Source organism: Diplotaxodon limnothrissa, linkage group LG14, assembly GCF_057381915.1.
Source record: "Diplotaxodon limnothrissa isolate DT_005_m linkage group LG14, D_limnothrissa_male_GT1.1, whole genome shotgun sequence".
Classification (NCBI taxonomy): domain Eukaryota; kingdom Metazoa; phylum Chordata; class Actinopteri; order Cichliformes; family Cichlidae; genus Diplotaxodon; species Diplotaxodon limnothrissa.
In genome coordinates, this window is record NC_140609.1 from 41,960,355 (window position 1) to 41,981,175 (window position 20,821).

At 47.7% G+C, this 20,821-nt stretch overlaps 2 protein-coding genes across 2 annotated transcripts; one reads left to right on the top strand and one right to left on the bottom strand.

Annotated features, from left to right (window-relative positions):
- Window positions 1-3,881: 3,881 nt before the first annotated feature.
- Window positions 3,882-14,638, bottom strand: eif2a (eukaryotic translation initiation factor 2A). The gene is made up of 16 exons (XM_085371417.1): window positions 14,590-14,638; window positions 12,922-12,991; window positions 12,760-12,831; window positions 12,553-12,671; window positions 11,459-11,558; window positions 11,292-11,374; window positions 11,138-11,211; window positions 10,922-11,066; window positions 10,728-10,844; window positions 10,441-10,597; window positions 10,032-10,116; window positions 6,346-6,678; window positions 6,150-6,263; window positions 5,473-5,586; window positions 5,291-5,356; window positions 3,882-5,112 (listed from the first exon to the last, which is right to left on the bottom strand). Exons 1-16 carry the CDS (start codon window positions 14,615-14,617, stop codon window positions 5,047-5,049), a joined length of 1,743 nt encoding a protein of 580 aa, XP_085227543.1. The 5' UTR covers window positions 14,618-14,638; the 3' UTR covers window positions 3,882-5,046.
- Window positions 14,639-16,657: 2,019 nt separating this feature from the next.
- On the top strand, window positions 16,658-18,585 carry serp1 (stress-associated endoplasmic reticulum protein 1). The gene is made up of 3 exons (XM_085371418.1): window positions 16,658-16,864; window positions 17,388-17,460; window positions 18,088-18,585. The coding sequence occupies exons 1-3, from the start codon at window positions 16,781-16,783 to the stop codon at window positions 18,126-18,128; spliced, it is 198 nt and encodes a 65-aa protein (XP_085227544.1). The 5' UTR covers window positions 16,658-16,780; the 3' UTR covers window positions 18,129-18,585.
- Window positions 18,586-20,821: the final 2,236 nt, after the last annotated feature.

Consider the following 20,821-nt stretch of genomic DNA (forward strand, 5'->3'; position numbering starts at 1 on the left):
AGCGAGGAGAGGGGCAGTTCCTCTGTAGATGTCCTATGCCGGAGCAGTTATGGCAAACAGCCTCCTTCCTGCTTGACTTGTTGGATGTGCTCCAGCTTTGGCGCCCATGCTGGATAGGTCTTTGAGCCCTCTCCGGTGGTTCATAACTTAGCATATGAACATTCTCCCGTAATGCAGCTGTTCGGGCCCCTGTACTGTAGAGACTCGTGGCCCTGGCTGCATAAGCTGCGTGACTGCCCTGGCGGCCCTTTTCGTTGTCTCGAACCTGTGGGCGATTTCATAGGCTCTTGCCAGGGTGCGTGGTTGTTCTTCCAACAATTTCTGGACCATTTCAGCATCTGCCAAAGCATTAGTGAAGATCTCTACAGCAATTCAGTCCTGCTCCAGCTCGGAGCGGTTGGCATACACAATGGAAACCTTCTCATAAATATCATCTCTGAGGGTGTGCAGGGCCTCACCTGGTTTCCTGATTCTCTGCCGTAGCTCAATGCCAATGGCTGCTGCATGCTCTGAACACGGCCCATAGGCAGCCTCCACCTCCTCCACAATCCTCTGGTAACTCCAGCGAGCAGATTTGGGGTTTTTGTGGATTATGGCTCCAGCTGCGCCCCTCAGGCTGAATCTCAGTTGGACAGCCATGGTGTTCTCCGTCCAGCAGTTGGCCTTTGCACAGGTCTCGAACTGATAGAGAAAGTCTTTCCATGACCCTGACCCATCGAACTGGTCTGGTTGTAATGTGGGAATTTTCTCCTTGCCCCTCGTCTGTCCATCAGCACTACAATCTGCAAAACCACCGTCTTGCACTACACCAGGAAAACAGCCGCGTGGCCCTGGCATGGCTTGTTTTGAACTGTGACCCTGGTCATGCTTACAAAGCCCACACCCCCCATCTGGTGCTGGTATTACCATGCGAGGTGTTGGGGAAAAATAGCCCTGAGCTGGCATTTCATAGCTGTATTGCGCAGGTTGGGGTATACCCGGCATAATGTGTAGCTTCGCTGGCTCAGTAAACCGTGTTTTTCTAGGGACACTGCAGGTACAGTTCATGGCGGTGAATGGCTGGCTGCATGGCCGAGATGTAACAATCCGAGATGGGTGATCATGCAGGCCATGCTGTCCCACTGTGAGCGGTGTAGATGCAGTGTTACCAGGGCCTTCGCAGTCTGAGCACTGCAACTGCTTAAACTCACTGCACACTGCATTCTGCTTCGCTATTGGTGTTAAGAAAGGGTTGGTGTGAGCTGAAGGTGGCAGGGTGAGATGCCATGCAGCCTCAAACTCTGTCGTATCGACTGCTGCTATGCTCGCCGCTGGCGTTAACTCTATGTCCGTGATGAAGGGGTTGCTGCTGTGGATTCTATTGTTTACATAAGTGGCATGGTCCACATTAGCTGTGCCACTCTCTGGTGTTTCTGACAAAAATGGGTTGCTGCTCTTACTGAAGTACATTACCATGCCATCCCCTTCAGCATCTCTCGGAGCTGCCATTTTCTCTGTCGTCCGAGGGAAAAGAGAGAAAAAAGTTCGCTCCCTCTCTCTCGGCGCTTTGCGGAGTTTAATCCCGGAAAAGAGCCCCCAGTGTTACCGCGCCAGATCCGCGGCCCCGAACCGTAGTAAGGAAACCTCTGGCAGTTACTTGAAGGTTCCGTAACTGACTCGCAGCCGGCAACAGCTTACTATACAGGTCAACTCCGCTAGCAAGAAGATCGAGGGAGGCGTAGGAAACTGCTTTACCGAACCTTTATTTCTCCTCCAAGGCACGAACACCGCATACAGTGGGCTGAAACAGTTTACTCACAGCGGGCATCGCCGATACAACTCTGGCTGTCGAGGGAGTTATTATATTCCTTTTATTTATTTTCCCTTCGTCTCTTCTGTAGCTAACCGTTACTCTTCCTTTTCCTTTTTTTTGCTCTACCCCCCCGCACACATTTCCCATCAGGCTCATCCTTAAAGGGCCACGCCTGTAACACCAGCCTGGACCCACGCACGTATCCGAGGCCTGTAAAGACTTCACTGAAATCACGTGTCCGACATTTAACTTCAGCTTTTACCTGTTAATTAAACGTTGTCCTGCTGCTGAGTGAGCCCTCATCTGGGACTCTCCTTAGCTCTTACTGGGACAGTGGCGCAGCTGCCCCTCTGTGGGTCTTCCTTGGTCTCTTGTGTTCTGGGGGCCTCTGGATGTCTGGAGTTTTGATCTCCTCCATACCTGCTTGATACCATAAAGGACAGGGCTGTGGCCCCCCACACTCCCTAGCAGATCATTACATGGAGAAACCTCTGGAATGCAAGCATGCTGATCCACACAGGTATGCACACAGGTGTACACATGGGTATTCACAGACACGGACTACAGCTTTCTTGGCTGCTACCTCAAAGCACACTGTGCGCTGTCTATCTTGAGTGTTGCACAATATCGTTTATTATTTAGTAACTATTGATATCTATGGCTAGCTAGTTTATTGTGATGGTGCTTTTTTTTTTCTATTATTATGTTGCTCTTTGTTGTTTGCTGTCTCCTCTGTTTTTTTTTCTCCATACAGGTGACCCAGGAGTTTTTTTTTATTTTTTGTTTTTTTTTTGTTTGTTTTTTTTTCTCTCTTCCCCCCCTTCTCACCGTCTCTTCTCCCCTTTGGTTTTCTTTCTTTCTCTCCCCCTCTTTCTTTCATTCTTTCCCCCTGTCCTATCCCACAGTTATGTCTGTCCCGTTTGCAACTGAAAATAAAATAAATTCATAATTATAATAAAGGTCAATCAAATGGACCAATATGGCAAGGCCATGATGATCCACTTGGTAAAATAAATCCGCTTGGCATCTTTCTTGGCCTTAAGACAACAATTCTGATGCTAAAGATCCAAACGGGACAAAAAAAAAAAAAAAATTAAACGTTGTCCTATCTTAACGAAGGTGACACAACTGAGCCGGTCAGAGGTGAATCTTTATGTGCCTGTTATGATTTTTGGTCATTTAACTTTGCATTTCAATTACAGTAATACAAACGCTTTCAAACCTCACTTATATCCTGTATAGCGGGTATCCTCGGTATACCCTGACACCACCACATCTGTCCACAACACACACTTAAAAGGATACGGGGTGCCCCCTTACAACAGTCCCCGGCCCCACACCAGGGATTCTTGAAGATCACAAGTGCTGGACCAGGAAAATTCACTTAACTGTTCACTGCACTTAAGTGAGGAGGAGTGAGGAGAGAAGCAGCCTGACAGAGGCTCAGCAGGCAGCACTTCATGTGGATTTTCCATAAAAACGCCATCGTCGCAGCCGGGCACAAAGCCAGGTCTGCTCTCCTTCTGAGGGTGACTGAGACCATCCAAAGCCTTTTCCACATGGCCGCTCTGATCGCCAACAGCATGTATTTGAAAGATGGTGAGCAGCTAGGAATATAATTGCTTATCAGTGCTCTCTCTCCAATCTGTCATGCTTCCTTTAGGATTTGCTAGATTAGCGGAGAGCATCTTCCACTATTAAAGTGTATTTAGCTGCTACTTCAGCCTGTCATATTGGCTTTGGAATTGCACCAGTTGGCCGACATCTCTGAGAAGCTTTAAGAACAGGACCCACAGGTTGAGGCCTACTGGTGAGCCTGTTGCTCCTCACAGACAGGACTGAAGCCTGTCACAGTGGTGCTTATCACACTGGGTGGAAGAGGCTACTGTGATGGTGTGCAAGTCCCAGGACTGCAGCCTCGTGGGGCCTTTGGGGTGTTTCTGTGGGACACATCTGCACACGCCGACCATGATTGTGTCACAGAAATAGCTTTTATATATGTGGTATCGTAAGGAATTATTTGTTTGTATAAATATATTTGTACACGTAGGCATAACAGTTATTATTTACAGATACAGACATGTTGACTTCATGTTTATTTTGCTGAAGAAACACAGACAGGATTGTGTGAAACACGTTACTTTGAACTGACTGAAGGGCCTACAGCGTTTGTGTTTGTAGTTTTCACGGTGTTCAATAAATGCAGCAAAGCGGCGTCTTGAAGAAGCCGTGCCTGTCGCGGAGCTACAATGATGATGATCCATGTGACCCTCACTCACACACTCAGTCCTTAGTGTGGGCTCCTAGAGACACGCAGACCTTTGGAAGCGCTGACCTGCCTGGGTGGCGGAGTTACAGGCTTTGATGCACGTGATCCAGGAGTGGCGCCGTTTCCCACAGCGAGACACTGAGTGCTGCTTGAAAGAGAAGGTTGGTCACTTGCATAACACCGGTTCTCTGAACACCGAGTGAGATATCTCACCCAACTGCCCTACCTGCATGGGCAGAGGGCTGGGGATCCCCGTGTCCTTTGCAGTGATTGGACGGCCTCGCACAGACCAATCACAGGAAACGGAGGTGGTGGAGCTTCCGTGATTGTTCACACCAGAGGGCACTTCCCATACATAATGGACTCACTTTGCAGAGAACGGGGGTTACACAAATGACCAGATTTTTTGTTGAATTTATTAGAAATAACGGCTTTATTTTCTTTTTATTACCCATAAAAAATGGAACTGTGAGGCAGAGAGAAAAAGTGTATTATATTAGGGCAGCGACGAAGCTCGGCAGGTGTAGCCGAGTTTGTGTAAATGAATCCAATTAAAAGGACCCGACTCTGGGGCACCGGGTTGGCTCAGTGGGAGAGCAGGTGACCGTAGTCGCAGAACAGCAGGCCTGGGTTCGAGTCCGACTTACTTTGTTGTCTATCAGCACTCCCACGGCCAAAAACAAAAAAACTCTGGTGACAAATAAAAACAAAGGTTTCACTGCGACAAGAAGAAGAACTGGTCTCATGCTCTGTTACACAGTTTATTACTGGACAACCTCCAGCTGAGACAGAGGAGCGCTCGCCGCTCGCAGCCACGGGCAGGGCGTGAACATAAGGAACAAACATCCACTCAGTCTAACCCTCTGGAGGCATGCCACACCTGTCAGATAAGCCCCGCCCCTCAACTAAAAACTCAATCACAGACGCCACCGTCCCTCTGTGCTCTGCAGGATGGGAGGCGTGGTCTGTAGCTCCCAGGGACCTCTTACTGTCCGATCTGCAGCTCCTGCAACTCCTTCAGCAGCTGCTCCTCCTTCTGGATCTTCTCCACCTGCAGAGGAAAGGTTAAGCTCAGAGTTAGCGCCGCTGTGCTCGCAGCACCAAGATGTCAGTAACCGTTACCAGTCATCGTCTACAGCGTGATCACAGTTCCTCCAGACACCACCCAGGGCCCGCCGATGACTGCGGCGTTTGCCCCTCATGAGTGTCGGGTTGTCAACAAACATCACCTGGTTCTTCTGCAGGACCTTCCCCGATGCCTGCTGCTCCTTCAGCTCCTCGATGGCCTTCAGTTTCTGAAACGTACAAAAGTCACTGAGAGACTGACCAATCAGAGCACCACACACCACTGACCCCACCCCCAGGCTGAGATCCACCTGACTGACGTTCACAGAAATAAACCAGCCTTTACCTTCTTTAAGTTCTTGATCTTCTTTTCCACCTCTGGGTCACCGATGCTTGCCTCTGATTGGCTGTTACTGACAGCGGCGGGGTCAGTGGGAGGTTCTGGTTCTGGTTTCGCCTCCTGTTGAAATAATCAGATCAGTGACCGTGTTCACGTGACTGCCTCGAGCACCTTACAACATGGCAGAACCCGGAGTAAGAGGAATGCTGGCAGGCGGTGTGAGATCCAGGTGAGAGCAGACAAAGATCCTCCACACCTGAAACGAGGCTGAAATCATCAGTCAGGCTTTTCCTGTTTTTAGCAGATGAATATCAGCAGATCACATGATCACACGTCAGCTGATGATGAAGAAGCCTCTCAGCTTCTTCATCATCAGTCTGTCTGTCTCCTCATCATCCTCTGTGATGATGACACATGAATTTAATCAGACGCTGAATATCAGATGTTTCATGTAAACAAGTGTTTCACAGTAAAAGCCAAACTTTAGAGTGCTTTTAATTTGAAAAAGGCACAGCATGTGTAGTGTTTGTATAAACAGCTGATGCAGGAAGAGAGCAGGAGCAGGTGACCATTGCTTCTCCAGCAGCAGACGTCGACGCCGTGCGAGCGACGGTGTGATGGCGTTCAGCTCGCCTGGATTTCAGCACCTGTGCTCACAGGTACGTCACACTTTCGAGTCTCACCTGCTTCGCTGCCTTCTTTGCTTCTCGTTTCCTCTGGTTCTTCAGAGCAGATTTAGAGAGACTCTTCTCTCCCGAAGCTCCGGGACGAAGGTCCTGAGGAGGCTCGTCCTCGTGCTGACAGGAAAAGACAGGTGAGGTCAGGTTACCATAACGACGACTTCTGCCTAAATAAACCAGAAAGCCATCGTCATCTCACCAGTTTGGAGCTGGGCGTGGCGGGCAGGTGTCTCAGTGCGGGTGGCCGGTACGCCTGTGTGGGCGGGGCCTGTGTGGACCCCAGCTGGCTGGGCGCTGCCTGGTACTTGATTGGTCGCTTGGGGAAGCTGCCGTCGGGGAGCGACTGCCAGCGCACCTCCCACAGCTCCGAGCCGGCCGCCACGTCCCATTTCTGAAGCACGGAGCCGGTGTAGTGCCAGATCTTATAACCGTTACTGACCCGCAGCCGAGGAGAGCAGGTCGCCGTGATGATATGCTCACCATCGGGACACCAGGAGAAATGAGTGGCGTCTGGCGCCTGAGATTTGGACACCTTGGACGAGACAGGTGAGACTGGTGAAGCCAAACACGACAATGATGGAGTTTAAAGAGAAACCGATGGACAAGACGCCAACTCGTTCGATTAAATCACTGATTCTTCCTGTAAAGCTGCCTGTAACAGGACAGCTCAATGAGGGCTGGGTTTACAGTTCAATTCATTAAATCCTGAATGACTTTTACATATAAATGTATTTTATCAGAAACGTCAGAATCTCAGGTTAAAGCTCACAAAACTATTTCAGCAAACAGCTCAAACTAGGGCTGGGCCATATTATACCGTTCACGGTAATACCGGTATAATGTTAGGCAAAGATAGGAAAATGAAATATCGCGATAGAATATGAGTAAAGCGCGCATGCGCAGTGCCTTTGTTTTCATACGCACATGGCCGATTGTTGAGTGAAACAGATGAACCAGAATTGGTTTGTAAAAATGGTGCAACTTCCGTGACGTGGAACTGGTTTGGTGTTTGTCCGTCAGATACACAACAAAGCACATTTTTTTGCAGAACATGCAAGCGGCCGTTGTTATTGTCGTATTTGTCGGACTAAGATGCTCTTAAATCTGGGAGTAATCTGGGTCCTAAACTCCGTATGCTTCAGGTCAAACGAACACTGCAGCATCACTGAGCGTTAAAAACTGTCTAAATTCTTTCATCTTTAATAAAACGATCAGCATTGCTGCTTTACCAGGTGTAACTATAAAGTTTAACTTCCAGGCATCCATGAAAACAAAAGTTATTACATTTAACGGAGTTAGAAGTTAGCAGGAAGCTAGCGGAAGTTAGCTCGCTAGTTTCGCTAGTTACCTAAGCATGATATAGCATGTTCTGACTGAGAGATTTCTGAAAAAAAATCAAACGTACAGCTCTGCTATCACTTCCAACATAAATGAAGACAGGAAACTAAACAGCAGTGACGTTTGTAGGGTTACTGAAGTTGGGCTAGCTGGTATATAATGATGTGCTACGTGATCGCTAGCTACACAGCTATGTTAGCATAACATAAACAGTGAAGCTGGAGGACGAACACTAACACTTTTCCACTTATAAAAGTTAACGTCAAGGTTCCTCATGGTTAGAGACAAATGCAATCGCATGGCAGGATGCTGTAAACGGACCAAACTTCAGTCAGGAGAACAACTGAGATAATCCATCCACAATACGAGGTTAGTCATTAATATACTGCAACAACATGGGAATAGAGCAGCTGCCAGAGAATTCAACATTAATGAATCAATGGTACAGAAGTGGAGGAAGCAAGAAGAATGAGTTTAATAAAGTTTGATTTATCTGACTGCTTTGTTTCGCTTAATGTGCCTTATAATCCCGTGCACCTTATGGTCCGAAAAATACGTACTGCACACTGCAGTTTAATGTTGCAAAGCACCTCTTTTTAACTTCAGTGGATATTATACATGGTTATGCTCAGGATATGTCAGCACATTTCTACTGGAAATGCCTTTTGGTTAAACTTTCAGCAAGGAATTTGCATTTGCACTGTTACATTTTTATAAAGCTTTAATGTACATAAAAACCAGCTTCTTGTTTAAGTGAAAATAAATGGAAGGTTGTCTTTTTGCGCTAGTAATGTTGTGGAGTTGTATTTTGTCTCGCATCAATTATATCGTCAGTTATAACGTTATCGCAAATTTTCAAATATATATCGTGATAAATATTTTTGGCCATATCGCCCTGCTCTAGCTCAAACAATTAAAGAGCAGGTAAAAACGTGGAAACAGAGCGTGGATCGTCCACAGACGCCGTCGGCGCTGAGAGTCGACGGCTCACAGATCCTGAAGCTGCAGGTTTCGTCACTCTGACCAACACTGACTGAACCAGCAGCAAAAGAAGATCAAACTGCGCTTCACGTTTGATAACCATGCTCATGAGCTCCCTCTGACTTTGGCTGCTGTACTTCCTGCACAGCTCTCTCTCTCTCAGCACTCAGAGACCAGTTTACCATCAAATCTCTGTTTCCTGCATTATTCTCTGTTTATTAGCCACCAGTCTGCTGCTGTGTTCAGTGCTGTCGGCCTCTGACAGCAAAGCCTCGTCTCTGCTGTTCAAACTGAACGAATGGAAACAAATGACTGCTCAGCTGTGTCTGTAATCAAACCTCATCAGGTCATGTTCACATGTTGATTCATGGTTTGCTTCAGTTTTTGATCGACTGCAGAATATTTTTAAGGTTTTCTGCTATAAAAAGCCAGAACAGGAAAACCTGCTTCATGTTTCTCTGTTGGATCCTCAGTTACTTTTAAATTTCCAAGGTTTAGAGGGTTCTTTGGACAGCACACATCTAAATGATCAGAATTATATTATTTCTGACAGTCTGAGTCAAAAATGAGCTGAATTGAATCAGTGATGATACGAGCTGTAAATAAGAGCATCGCTTTGACATGTGATAACAGAAACACACAAACGTGACGGAAAATGCGTACGAAACAATAAAACTGTGTAATGATACAGTTACAATAAAAAAAGCTTCAGTAACAGTCAAATCAGACTGAACACCATCCACAACCACAGATGGAGCGGTTTGATCAAAGAGCCGGGACCAAAGAGCCGGGATCAAACAGCCGGGATCAAACAGCCGGGACCAAAGAGCCGGGATCAAACAGCCGGGACCAAACAGCCGGGACCAAACAGCCGGGACCAAACAGCCGGGACCAAACAGCCGGGATCAAAGAGCCGGGATCAAAGAGCCGGGATCAAACAGCCGGGATCAAACAGCCGGGACCAAAGAGCCGGGACCAAAGAGCCGGGACCAAACAGCCGGGACCAAAGAGCCGGGATCAAACAGCCGGGATCAAAGAGCCGGGACCAAACAGCCGGGATCAAAGAGCCGGGACCAAAGAGCCGGGACCAAACAGCCGGGACCAAACAGCCGGGACCAAACAGCCGGGATCAAAGAGCCGGGATCAAACAGCCGGGACCAAAGAGCCGGGACCAAACAGCCGGGATCAAAGAGCCGGGATCAAACAGCCGGGACCAAAGAGCCGGGACCAAACAGCCGGGATCAAACAGCCGGGACCAAACAGCCGGGATCAAACAGGTCTCTTTTACATGTTTGGTGTTCTTGGTTTGAGGCTCCACCATCGGGGCAGGGGTCAGAGCTTTGTGACCTGGCCTGGTGTCCCTCAGGGCTCCAGTCAGCGCCCCCTATGACTATCGTGTGAGCCGACAGCGTGTTGCTGAAGAATGAAACTCACGCTGGGCGTGTGCTTCAGCACTAACCGCATGGCGCTGTGACGCTCACAGGAAGTGAAACACCGCTGAAGGTCCATTTACCTGTTGCTTTTCGACCCACCCCCACCCTCCCTCCGCAGGTGTTTTTCCCTCACCTGTTTGTAGTTCTTCACATCCCAGACCTCCATCTGACCTCGCAGGTTACCGAAGCCGGCCAGGATCAGGATGTGGCCCTGAGGGCTACAGACAGGGAGACAGACAACATCCAGCAGTTTAAGGTTTGACATCCAGCCTGATTTCCCCTCACAGTTAAAAGCTACCAATCAGGTGCAGCCTCTCACAGGAAGCATCCCATCCTACTGACTACACTAGGTCAGCAGGTTTGGTAGCCGTTACCCACCGAGGAGCCAACCACGTTTTCTGCTGCGGTGATACGACGCTTTTCCATCACGTACCGACCTCCTCCTGAAGACGCCGTATGGCTGAGCCCCCGTCACGGTGGCATCATTAACAGACGTGACCAAAGAGGCGACAACACGCCGTCGAGCACAGGCGGATTCTCACCTGTAGTACGCTGCATTTCGCGGTCCGGTCCCAAAGTCGTAGACGGGGTCACATTTGAGGTTGAAGACGGTGGCTTTGGCCGGCATGAAGCCATACACCACGCAGAACTCGGTGGAGCTTGGACTCCACGCCACGTCGTAGATTGGGCCGTTCTTCGCTGTTTCAAAGCGATAAAGAAAAGTCGTTACACAAACATTTCCTGTCGCTATCGCCATATTTTACCCCTCAGGTGACCAGCGCTGGCGCTGCAGCGAGAAGCTAAACTGGGAAGTAAAAGGAGGATTTACACAGCTGGACCAGCGCCGTCTCTCCGTTAACGCCGAGGTAATGCAGCGTCTGCTCTCCATAGTACGACGCGCCAGTTTTATCCACTTCAGTACTCGCCGTCACCAGCACGGCCGAGGCTGCGGGAAAGACAGGCGGGTTAAAGTCAGCGCTCACAGGGGTCACGGTTCTAGCTGTCGGGACTCGGGACACCTACCTTTCTTGTTCCACTGCATCATCACTCGGTCAGCCTTGAAGAAGCTCTTGTTGGCGAGTGCAGCAGTCGGCCCTCCAAACGCCGGGTACTGATACAGGCGGACGAACGAAGGAGCTCCTTTGCTGCCCGGAACGTAGACGGCGACCTGACGGGGACAGACGGTGGGTGGGACCATGTTCAGGTAGAATGAACTATGCTGCTGGACGCTCCGCTCACCTTGCTGGGCTGACCTCCAGGCGACAGCGCAAAGTCGGACACCTTCTGCATGTGGAGCTTGTTGGCGATGGAGTCTGGGAAAAACGATGGCGCAGACATCAGCTGCTGGTTTCACAGCGACAGAGCCGCTGGCTACCGCTGCACGCGTCCTTACCAAAGTCGTTGTCCTCATAGAAGTGCAGCTCGTTGTTGACGATCCTCACGCAGATCTTCTCGTCTTCAGACCAGCTGGGACACCTGCAGACCACCACAGACATCAACACTGACAGGCAACAACCAATCAGTCGATCAATCAATCAGTCAGGGTGCGTCAGGACTCACCACGACTCGACCTTCTTCTGATAGAGGGCTTTGATGAGTCGTCCGCTGCGCAGCTCCCACAGCTGGAGGTTGGCTTCCCCCTGAGGACTGTCCTGAGTCTCTGCAGCGTCACAGAGTCAACTTTGTTTAAACAGCACCGTTCACACCAGCACGACACACCGAACACACTGAAACACGCCAATCAGCAGAAAAACTGACAATTTAGATTCAGACACAGCAGCTTTCCTCCTTAAAAACCGTTATCTGCAGCAGGCCACACCCCCACACAAACTAAAGCCACGTGCCGCTGACACCTGAAAGGGTCAGTGTGGGTTTAGCCCACACAGGAAATGTCCCTTTCCACCAGACTCCATTCACAAAAACAGTCATTTAACCTCAGAAAGTCTTTACCTGTGAATTTTTCTTACATAAAAAAGTAAAAACAGCTCCACCAGGTGTGCAGACAGCCCTCACCTGTAAACGCCTACAGAACTCACTTTCTTTGTTTGGACAAAATTAAACATGCCATGCTGCAGGTGAGAGGCTCCGTGCAGACACAGGCACACCTGCCTGCACAGGGGAACAAAAAGGAGTATCTGCGCAACCGGTCTAGTGTCACTGTCTCTGCGACTGAGCGTGAACTCCGAGTGCAGAGGAGAGTCTGCAAACAGCTGAGAAATGTTTATGTCACATGACATCAGTCTACCTGTCTGGGTGTAGAACGTAGGTGTCAAACTCTGGCCCGCGGGTCAAATTTGGCCCACAGCCTAATTACATTTGGCCTGCGAAGCCATACCAAATTATTATCAGAGCTGGCCTACTGGTATTATACAGCTAATATATATATTGTTTAGTATCAAGCTTTGCTTGTTCCATATTCAGTTTTTCAGCAAAACCTGTTTGAGTCCATAAGAAAAGATTCATTCTTATATCTGGAGGAATAAATATATTTCAATAAATATTAACGTTAGCCCGCGACTTTGTTCCAGTTTTGAATTTTGGCCCACTGTGTGTTTGAGTTTGACACCCCTGATGTAGAAGGACTCGTGACCTCATGTGAACTTGTTTTATCTCTAATCTCTCTACGGACGTGAAACTCCCTCTTCTTCTCTTACTCGTGTACAGTTGCCAGGTAACCAGGATGTTGTTGAGTGGAGAAAATTCCAGCAGGGCTGTCTTCGGGAGGTCAAAGGTCGACACCACAGCGCCATCTGAGGGGTTCACGATGGAGACACTGATGTACAGGCAGACAGAGGGTTAGAGGTCAGAGGTCAGACAGGGTGCAAGACAGATGTTACTCACAGGGATGGAGAAGCTCCTACTTTTGTCCGTTACACCAACCAAAGAGTGTCCCGTCTGTGCTGAAGGTCACACATCTGCTGGGCCGGCAGTCCCTGCCACACACACGCACACACACACACACTGTAAACAAACAAACTGTGTCCGTGTGTGTTGGTGACAGGGTGCGTAGGGGGCAGGGTTACCTCTGGAAAGCTGCATGTGGCTCACAGTGGGGGGGGCCTCGGAGCAGAGACGTGCCATCGGATCCTCGCACTGAAACACAAACACACCAGAAGTATGTGGACGGCTCACTGACGCGTCTGTGACTCCTGAGCACTGACGTTAGCTCAGCGCTGTGAGGGACGGTCTCACCGTCGTCAATGCTCTCTAATATTTTTGAACTTTTTTTAGTTGTTCATTCCTACAATGTTTATCCTTAAGACCTCAAATGTAAAACTGATTTTCATCGGAGCTTTTATTTTATTTAACTGTCATTTGAATGTAAACATTTTAAGTTCTTTCTTTACGTTCGCTGGATTGTAGTCATACTGTTAGGAGTCAACATGTCTTCGTGTTTACGGAGCTTCTGAGAATCTGTGAGACTGAAATTAAATTACAAATTATTCTTGCACCTGTTACTGTGAACAGGTCAGATTAAAGCGGCTCGCTCCTTCAGCGGTGAGATGCTGTTGAAAACAGATGCTTTACATCAGGGGTGTCCAACTCCAGGCCTTGGGGGCGTGTCCTGCAGGTTTTAGATGTGTCAGCTGATTAAAGTGGCTAAATGACGTCCTCGCCATGTGTTGAGGTTCTCCAGAGGCCTGGTAACGAACTAATCATGTGATTCAGGTGTGCTGACCCAGGGTGAGAACCTGCCAACACCGGCCCCGAGGCCTGGAGTTGCACACCCCTTTGGTTGCAGCACGGTGGTTAGCACTGTTGCCGCACAGCAAGAAGGTCCTGAGTTCAATTCCACCATCAGGCCGGGGTCTTTCTGTGTGGAGTTTGCATGTTCTCCCCGTGTTTGTGTGGGTTCCCTCCAGGTACTCTGGCTTCCTCCCACCGTCCAAAGACATGCAGCTTGTGGGGATAGGTTAATTGGAAAAATCCAAATTGCCACTAGGTGTGAATGTGAGTGCGAATGGTTGTCTGTCCCTGCGTGTTGGCCCTGCGACAGACTGGCGACCTGTCCAGGGTGGACCCCGCCTCTCGCCCTATGACAGCTGGGATAGGCTCCAGCGCCCCCGCGACCCTCAAAAGGATAAGCGGAAGCGAATGGATGGATGGGTTGCGACCATTGGTCTCAGATATCAACACAGTTTGGAATAAACCGAAGAGTAAAAGAGGCCCTGAAAGAGCTCCATTTAAAAATCCCTTAATGTAACGTAATCCCGATTGAACCAAAACAGTGTCACGTGAGTTTACAGCAAACGCGGCGTTTGAAGCGCACAGCATCGCCTCGCACATCGGCTCTAACACAGACCCTAACGTAGCTGCTGCTCTGCTGTTGTTAAGCTCTTTGTACCCGAAACCTCACTGACGTGAAACAGAAAACAGCGTGGTAAAATTCAACCAGCTCAGTTTTATTAACGGAAACACACACGGGCGTTATTTTACAGCCGAATCAACCCAAAGACTCCACCGATTTAAAAACATACAACACTTTCATTGCGAGCGCACGTGACTTTGTTATATTCGCACAAATTAATATTTTATCCGATTCCTCACTGGGTTTGGCGGGCTGCTGGCTCTACCTAACAGCGCGGAGGCTTACGCTGGTCGTGGCGGATGTGTGACTTTGTGTCGTTGTCCGTGGGCTTTAAAAAGACAGACATTTTTATATAAATCAAAATAAACAAAAATGTACCCACCTGCCAGCAACGGGACGGGGGGCGCCATGTTTATTGTGCCGGAAGAAGAAAACAGCACCCCGGAAATGCTTCAGACCACCGAGAGGTGGGTCTATCAGCGCCACGTCAGCAGACAGTCAGTGACACGTCGTTAAAAACTGAAAAGAAGACGCTTACTTTATCATTTATTAACATGTAATTAACGATTCTCTGATAATCGCGAGCTTATAAGATCAGCCACGTTCAACAATTATCATTAAATATCATTTCTTTTTGATGTAAATTTGAGGTCAAAGTTGCATCAAAAATGTCGGAAACTGACTAAAAGGGATTCCGCTTTTGCTTTCAAAATAAAAGGCATCTGAAAGCGAAGGAAGGGTAGGAAAAATGAAGGACCTCAGTCGAAAGGTTTTATTTAAATCAGCTTTATAAAAACAACAGTTTAAACAGTAACACTGAAATGGCAGGTGGTGAGGGTGGGTAGATGCGTTTCCAACAGCATCACCATCAACACAGGAGCACCTCAGGGATGTGTCCTCTCGCCACTGCTCTACTCCCTCTACACTTCAGACTGTGTGGCCACCCATGGCTCCAACACCATTGTGAACTTTGCTGACGACACAGTGGTGCTGAGTGCCATCTCCAACAACGATGAGGCGGCCTACATGGATGAAGTGAAGAATCTGGCATCGTGGTGCCAGGACAACCACCTCCAGCTGAACGTCAGCAAGACCAAGGAGCTGGTGGTGGACTTCAGAAGGGGTCAGCACAGAGACTACAAGCCCATTATCATCAATGGAGCTCCAGTGGAGAGGGTGCAGTCCTTCAAGTATCTTGGTGTCCACATCTCCTCAGACCTGACATGGGCTGCCCACATTCAGGTCCAGACCAAAAAGGCTAGGCAGCGCCTGTATCACCTACGACAACTGAGGAAGTTCAGGGTCTCTCCAAAGATCCTCAGGATTTTCTATACAGGCGCTGTGGAGAGCATCCTCACACAGAACATGACATCGTGGTTTGGGAACAGCTGTGTGAAGGACCAAAAAGCTCTCCAGAGAGTGATCCGTACAGCAGAACGCTGCTGCAGGATTGCTCTCCCCCCGCTTCAGGACACCTACACCAGGAGATGCCGGACTAGAGCAGCGCAGATACTGAAGGACCCGTCCCATCCTGGCAACAAACTGTTCCAACTTCTGCAATCTGGTAGAAGGTTCCGCATCTTCCGGGCAAGGACAGAGAGACTCAAGAGGAGCTTCTATCCCCAAGCCATCCGTGCCCTAAACACACACACCCGCCCTCTCACATCATCTATAATTGACTGAGACAGGACTCTTCCAGACACTAAACCAAGGCACAATGTACATTTCAATTCCTTTAATTTTAAATATCTTTATATTGTCTATCCTGTAAAATAGTCAGATGTCTATTCATATTAATGTACAGAATTCACCTGCTTGCTGCTACTACTGCACATTCACCCAGTGTATATACTATTACCCCCCCCCCCCTTTGCACATGTCGAGGAGCGTGTCAGGCTACATTTCACTGTGTGTTATACTTGTATAACTATGCATGTGACAAATAAAGAACCTTGAACCTTGAACCTTGATAAATCCACAGTGGAGAGGGGAACTTTTTCAAACACACATTTTATCAGAATTTTCACTGAGTCTGTAATTGTTTTATATGATTGTAAATAAATAAATTGTATGGCTATTAAAAAGATAAAGATGAAAAAATGTGAACCTTTCCTTTTGACTGGTTGCAAGTCATTAAAGAAAACTGATAATAAACAATTCAACCTGTTTTATACTTTATAAATTACAGCCTTCAAATTAAGTAACAATAAAGGATTCAAAATAAAAGCTAACAGATATTACATCACAAGTTATTACGACACAGAAAGGATATAAACTTGATTTAAACATGATAAAAATGGAACCACGTCCTCTTGAACGGCAGACCACAACTGGCTTTAATTTTGAAAGGTCCTGCAGGAAATCATGTTTGCGCAGTAAGGCGCTTTCCATGGAGTGTGGGCGTGACCAGCACGAAAGGGGGCGGGACATCAGGTTTTTGAGTACGTCGACAAACAAGAGTCGGTCCCAGTGCGTGAAACAGCGGAGCGACGAGCGCGAGGACGAAACGACGACAAACAAACAAACAAACAAACAAACAAACAAACAAACAAACAAACAACAGCGACGACAAGATGGTGGCCAAACAGAGGATCCGCATGGCGAACGAGAAACACAGCAAGAACATCACGCAGAGAGGAAACGTGGCCAAGACCACGGTGAGTAAAACCGTCATCATCATCGTCAGGGCGAAGAGCGCGAGCCGAAACTGATCGATCGCGTGAGGATCCGTCGTCAGGTCCAGTCAGGCCAACTTCAGGAGCACTTCAGCTCCCCTATAGACAGGCTGTAACAGATGTGTTTAAAAACAGGAAAGGTCAAAGGTCAAAGATGATTGTTTTAAAGGTGAGACGCTTTAAAAGTGTCTCTACAGGAGAGTAAAGCGCAGGTATTGATCACAGGTGATCGAGTTTAGAGCCAATGTGACTCAGAAGTCTGAGAATTCCAGAGAAACGGGCTGTCCGTGAAGGCAGCGCACTTGGAGCTGGTCCCAGCAGGCCTGGGAGAAAGGTGGGGTACACCTGGACAGGTGTCAGGTCTAGTTTTAGTCACAATCAGAGTCAAACCCACAACCTTCCTGCAGCGAGGCGACCGTGATAACCGCTGCTCCACCCAATCCTCAATAAACACAGATCGGGATGAGCGTGATGGGCTGATCAATAAATTGTGTGTGTGTTTCAGAGGAGCCTGACTGATGACAAAGGTGTGGGGCCGTGGCTGCTCGCCCTCTTCATCTTCGTCGTCTGTGGATCAGGTGAGTCCTCCTCTTCTTCTTCGGTCATAAAGGTCTGCTTCACGCTGACGGCTCGTTCATTGTGTGTTATAAACGTGTCCTTTGATTTTCTGGTTTATGAAAGATTTAAATAACTGTTGACTAAAGAGCTGGAAATGGGTGGGGCCTGTCCCTGTGATGTCATGGCACGCCGTGCTGCTGTGACCTTTAATTGATGACGAGCACCTGGTGCTTCAGGTGTGTTTGATCAGGGTGATCTGAGCACGCTCAGACGTGATCACAGAGGTCGTGTCAGGTTATCTTTAATGGAAACTACTTTTAAAAAATATATTTAAAATAATATAAAATCAAAGGGAGAAAAATGCTTAAAAAAGTTCTGAAAATGTCATAAATATTTAAATAAACTGAATATTTTAACTTTAGGGCAAAAAAATCGCATTAATACTAAAAATAAGTTTGTTTTTTGAATAAAAATGTAAACAAATCCTTTAAATAACATCAAAATGATGAAGAATCACATTTTCCACGTGAAATCGTTTTTCACATAACTCGAGTGGTGTGAATAAAATCACCAGTGATTATTTTATTCTGAACGGATTAAAGACAAACGTGAAACGCAGTAACGCTGATGCCTCGTCTGTCCCGCAGCCATCTTCCAGATCATCCAGAGCATCAGGATGGGCATGTAGAGTGATGTCATCGACGGCGGCGGGGCCACGGAGGCGCGGCGAACGCCAGCACCATCAGAACACCGTGTTGCCGCCCCAACCCGACGAAAACATTCCTGAACTCTGACCACCGTCACCTGAGCAGACCAACCCCCTGCCCCCCTCTCAAACAAACCCCGCCCCCTGACACCAGCCTGTTATCTGTTGATTTAACCTGTCGCCACCCGCTGTCCTTCTCACAGTGTTCATGTTTCACTCTGTGCCTTTCTGTGTTTACCTGAGCTTTGGCCCCGCCCCCCTGCGGGGCCAGCTGCAGACCAAAGTGATGGTGGCGTCTGGACATGAAGGTCTTTTGAATCAGAAGGTAGTGAGGAGCTCACAGGTGAGCCTGCACCGTGTGCAGCTGCACCTGAACATTCCCGATCACTCAATAAAGTTCACTTTGAATACGGAGCGCCGTGTGTGTGTCGTGTCTAAGCCCCGCCTTTCCTCGCTCACCAAGTCAAAGCTGTCGGCACGATCGTCTCTAATCAGTCATCAGACCTGAGACGGCGACTCCGTCAGAGTCAGACGTCTGTATCTGTGAGTGTAATCAGATTACACTCACTGTGCCTTACTGTAGAGTCCCTGATTACATCACAGCGATCAGTCGGCGGTCACTGGTGGGTGTGACGGTGTCACAGTCGCAAAGACGATGAAACTATTTGCAAACTGAAACGAGGGTGTTTACAGTGTAATCAGATTACATTTAACCTCACAGGTGGAGAGTCAGTCGCTGAGTGATGTCACAGATTTCAAATCAAAGGTACCGTTAGGATTCACGCTCTGTGACGAGGACCGGCAGCTGTTCCTCTGAAGTCTGTGATGATGTCATGAACTGACTGATCAGCTGATCAGTGTTGAAGCTGCTTCCTGGATCAAGGCCTGTGCTGACCTCTGACCTCTTACTGTGCTGTTACTGTGACCAATCAGATCTGAGCAGCTTTGGCTAAGTTGGTTCATCCTCCAGGGGGCGCTGCAGGGTTAGAGCTAGGGTAACCCTAACCCTCACTTTAGGACCAGGAGTAAAGGTCGTTGAAAGGGGAGGAGACATGCTGCTTCCAAACAGAGCGCCAGAGGGAGTGTACGCCCAGGGCGCCAAACAGGCTAGGACCGCCACTGCACCCGATGGATTAATAAAGTTTTATGTAATCTAATCTAATAACTTTGATCTCAGCCAAACCGATTTACTCACGAACAGACCTCCCTCTGGGCTTCTCTGCTTGGGCTGCTGCCCCCACGACCCGGCCCCGGATAAGCGGAGGAAAATGGATGGACGATGACATTTTTAAGTGACTTATGTATCATGTTTAACCTTTTCCAAATATGTGACGTCTTGATAAACCGAGCAGATATTTGAAGTTTACACAGAAACATTCTCGCCTGAAAATATCTTAAACGTTTATTTTGTGACCCAGAAAGATTAGTAAGAGTAATATTAAAACTGAACAGCTGCCACCATTGTTGGAAACACTATGAATGCTGGGAACGCGGGCCACGAAGGATACACCGGACCCATCCTTCAAATCTGGAGAACAGGAGGACCCGTTTGGAGGAGTCTACAAATTTGGACAGCCTTTGCTGCGTCGCTGTAATCGGCCTCAGGACGATGCAGCCTATGAATTTGGACATCGCAGGTGGCAGCAGGGAGCTGCTGCAGTGTCCCTGTTGGCCCACCAGGTGGTGCTGTGTGAGTGTGAACCATGTTTTCAGGCCTCATTGATGAGCGTAAACAAACAGCTGATCAGTCAATAATCTGCAGTCTGGACTTTTGAACATTTCAAACGTATTTTTACATAATTACATGAAAATAATAAAATGTTTCCATTTATTAAATACGATATAGAAACAACAACAACATGAATACACACATAAGACTGTGTGTGTGTGTGTGTGTGTGTGTGTGTGTGTGTGTGTGTGTGTCAAACTGGTTATGTACACTTTTGTCCTGAGCTGGTCTTCACTGTGAATACTTGTTTTTCATAGATTTTATTATAAATATTATTTTGTATCTTTTTACACTAAATGTAAATGTACACAAGTTGAGTCTGTTCATCTGGATGGTTTCAGTGGGAGAAACGTTTCGTCATCATCAGCTGACGTCTTCAGTCTCAGCTGACTGCAGGTTCCAACCTTATAAACAGGACATTTGTACAATGACTGAAACCAGCAGCACTGATGAACAACGGGCTGGGAGGTCACCTTCATCATAATTATGCAAATTCTCATGACCATTGATCAACAACCACTGATCAATAACCACGAGTCCCATTCACAGAGAGGTGGGGAATGGCTGCAATCACAGCAAGTAAGATGGCGACAGATGAACCCTTAGGCCCCTCCTCCATTCAGAGATGGTCTTTGCCTTTCACGTAAATGGAAGCCACTCGCATCACTTAGTAAATGTGTTTTAATTCTGTCATTTCTTGTTTTTAGTTTACTTCCTGTTTGGCTCTCGCAGCTCTTGCTGATTTGTTTGTTTATTATTGATAATTGTGTAAAAATCAAAAATATCACAAAACAAATCTTTCATTTACTTTTAAAATATTAATATTTCAGATGTTTATTTTGTTTTATTTATTAGTTGTAGTTATTTATTTTATAATATTTAACTTGAGATTGTTAAACTTTATTTGTTTTTGATTTTTAAAATGATTTTGTCAGTTTGTTTGTGT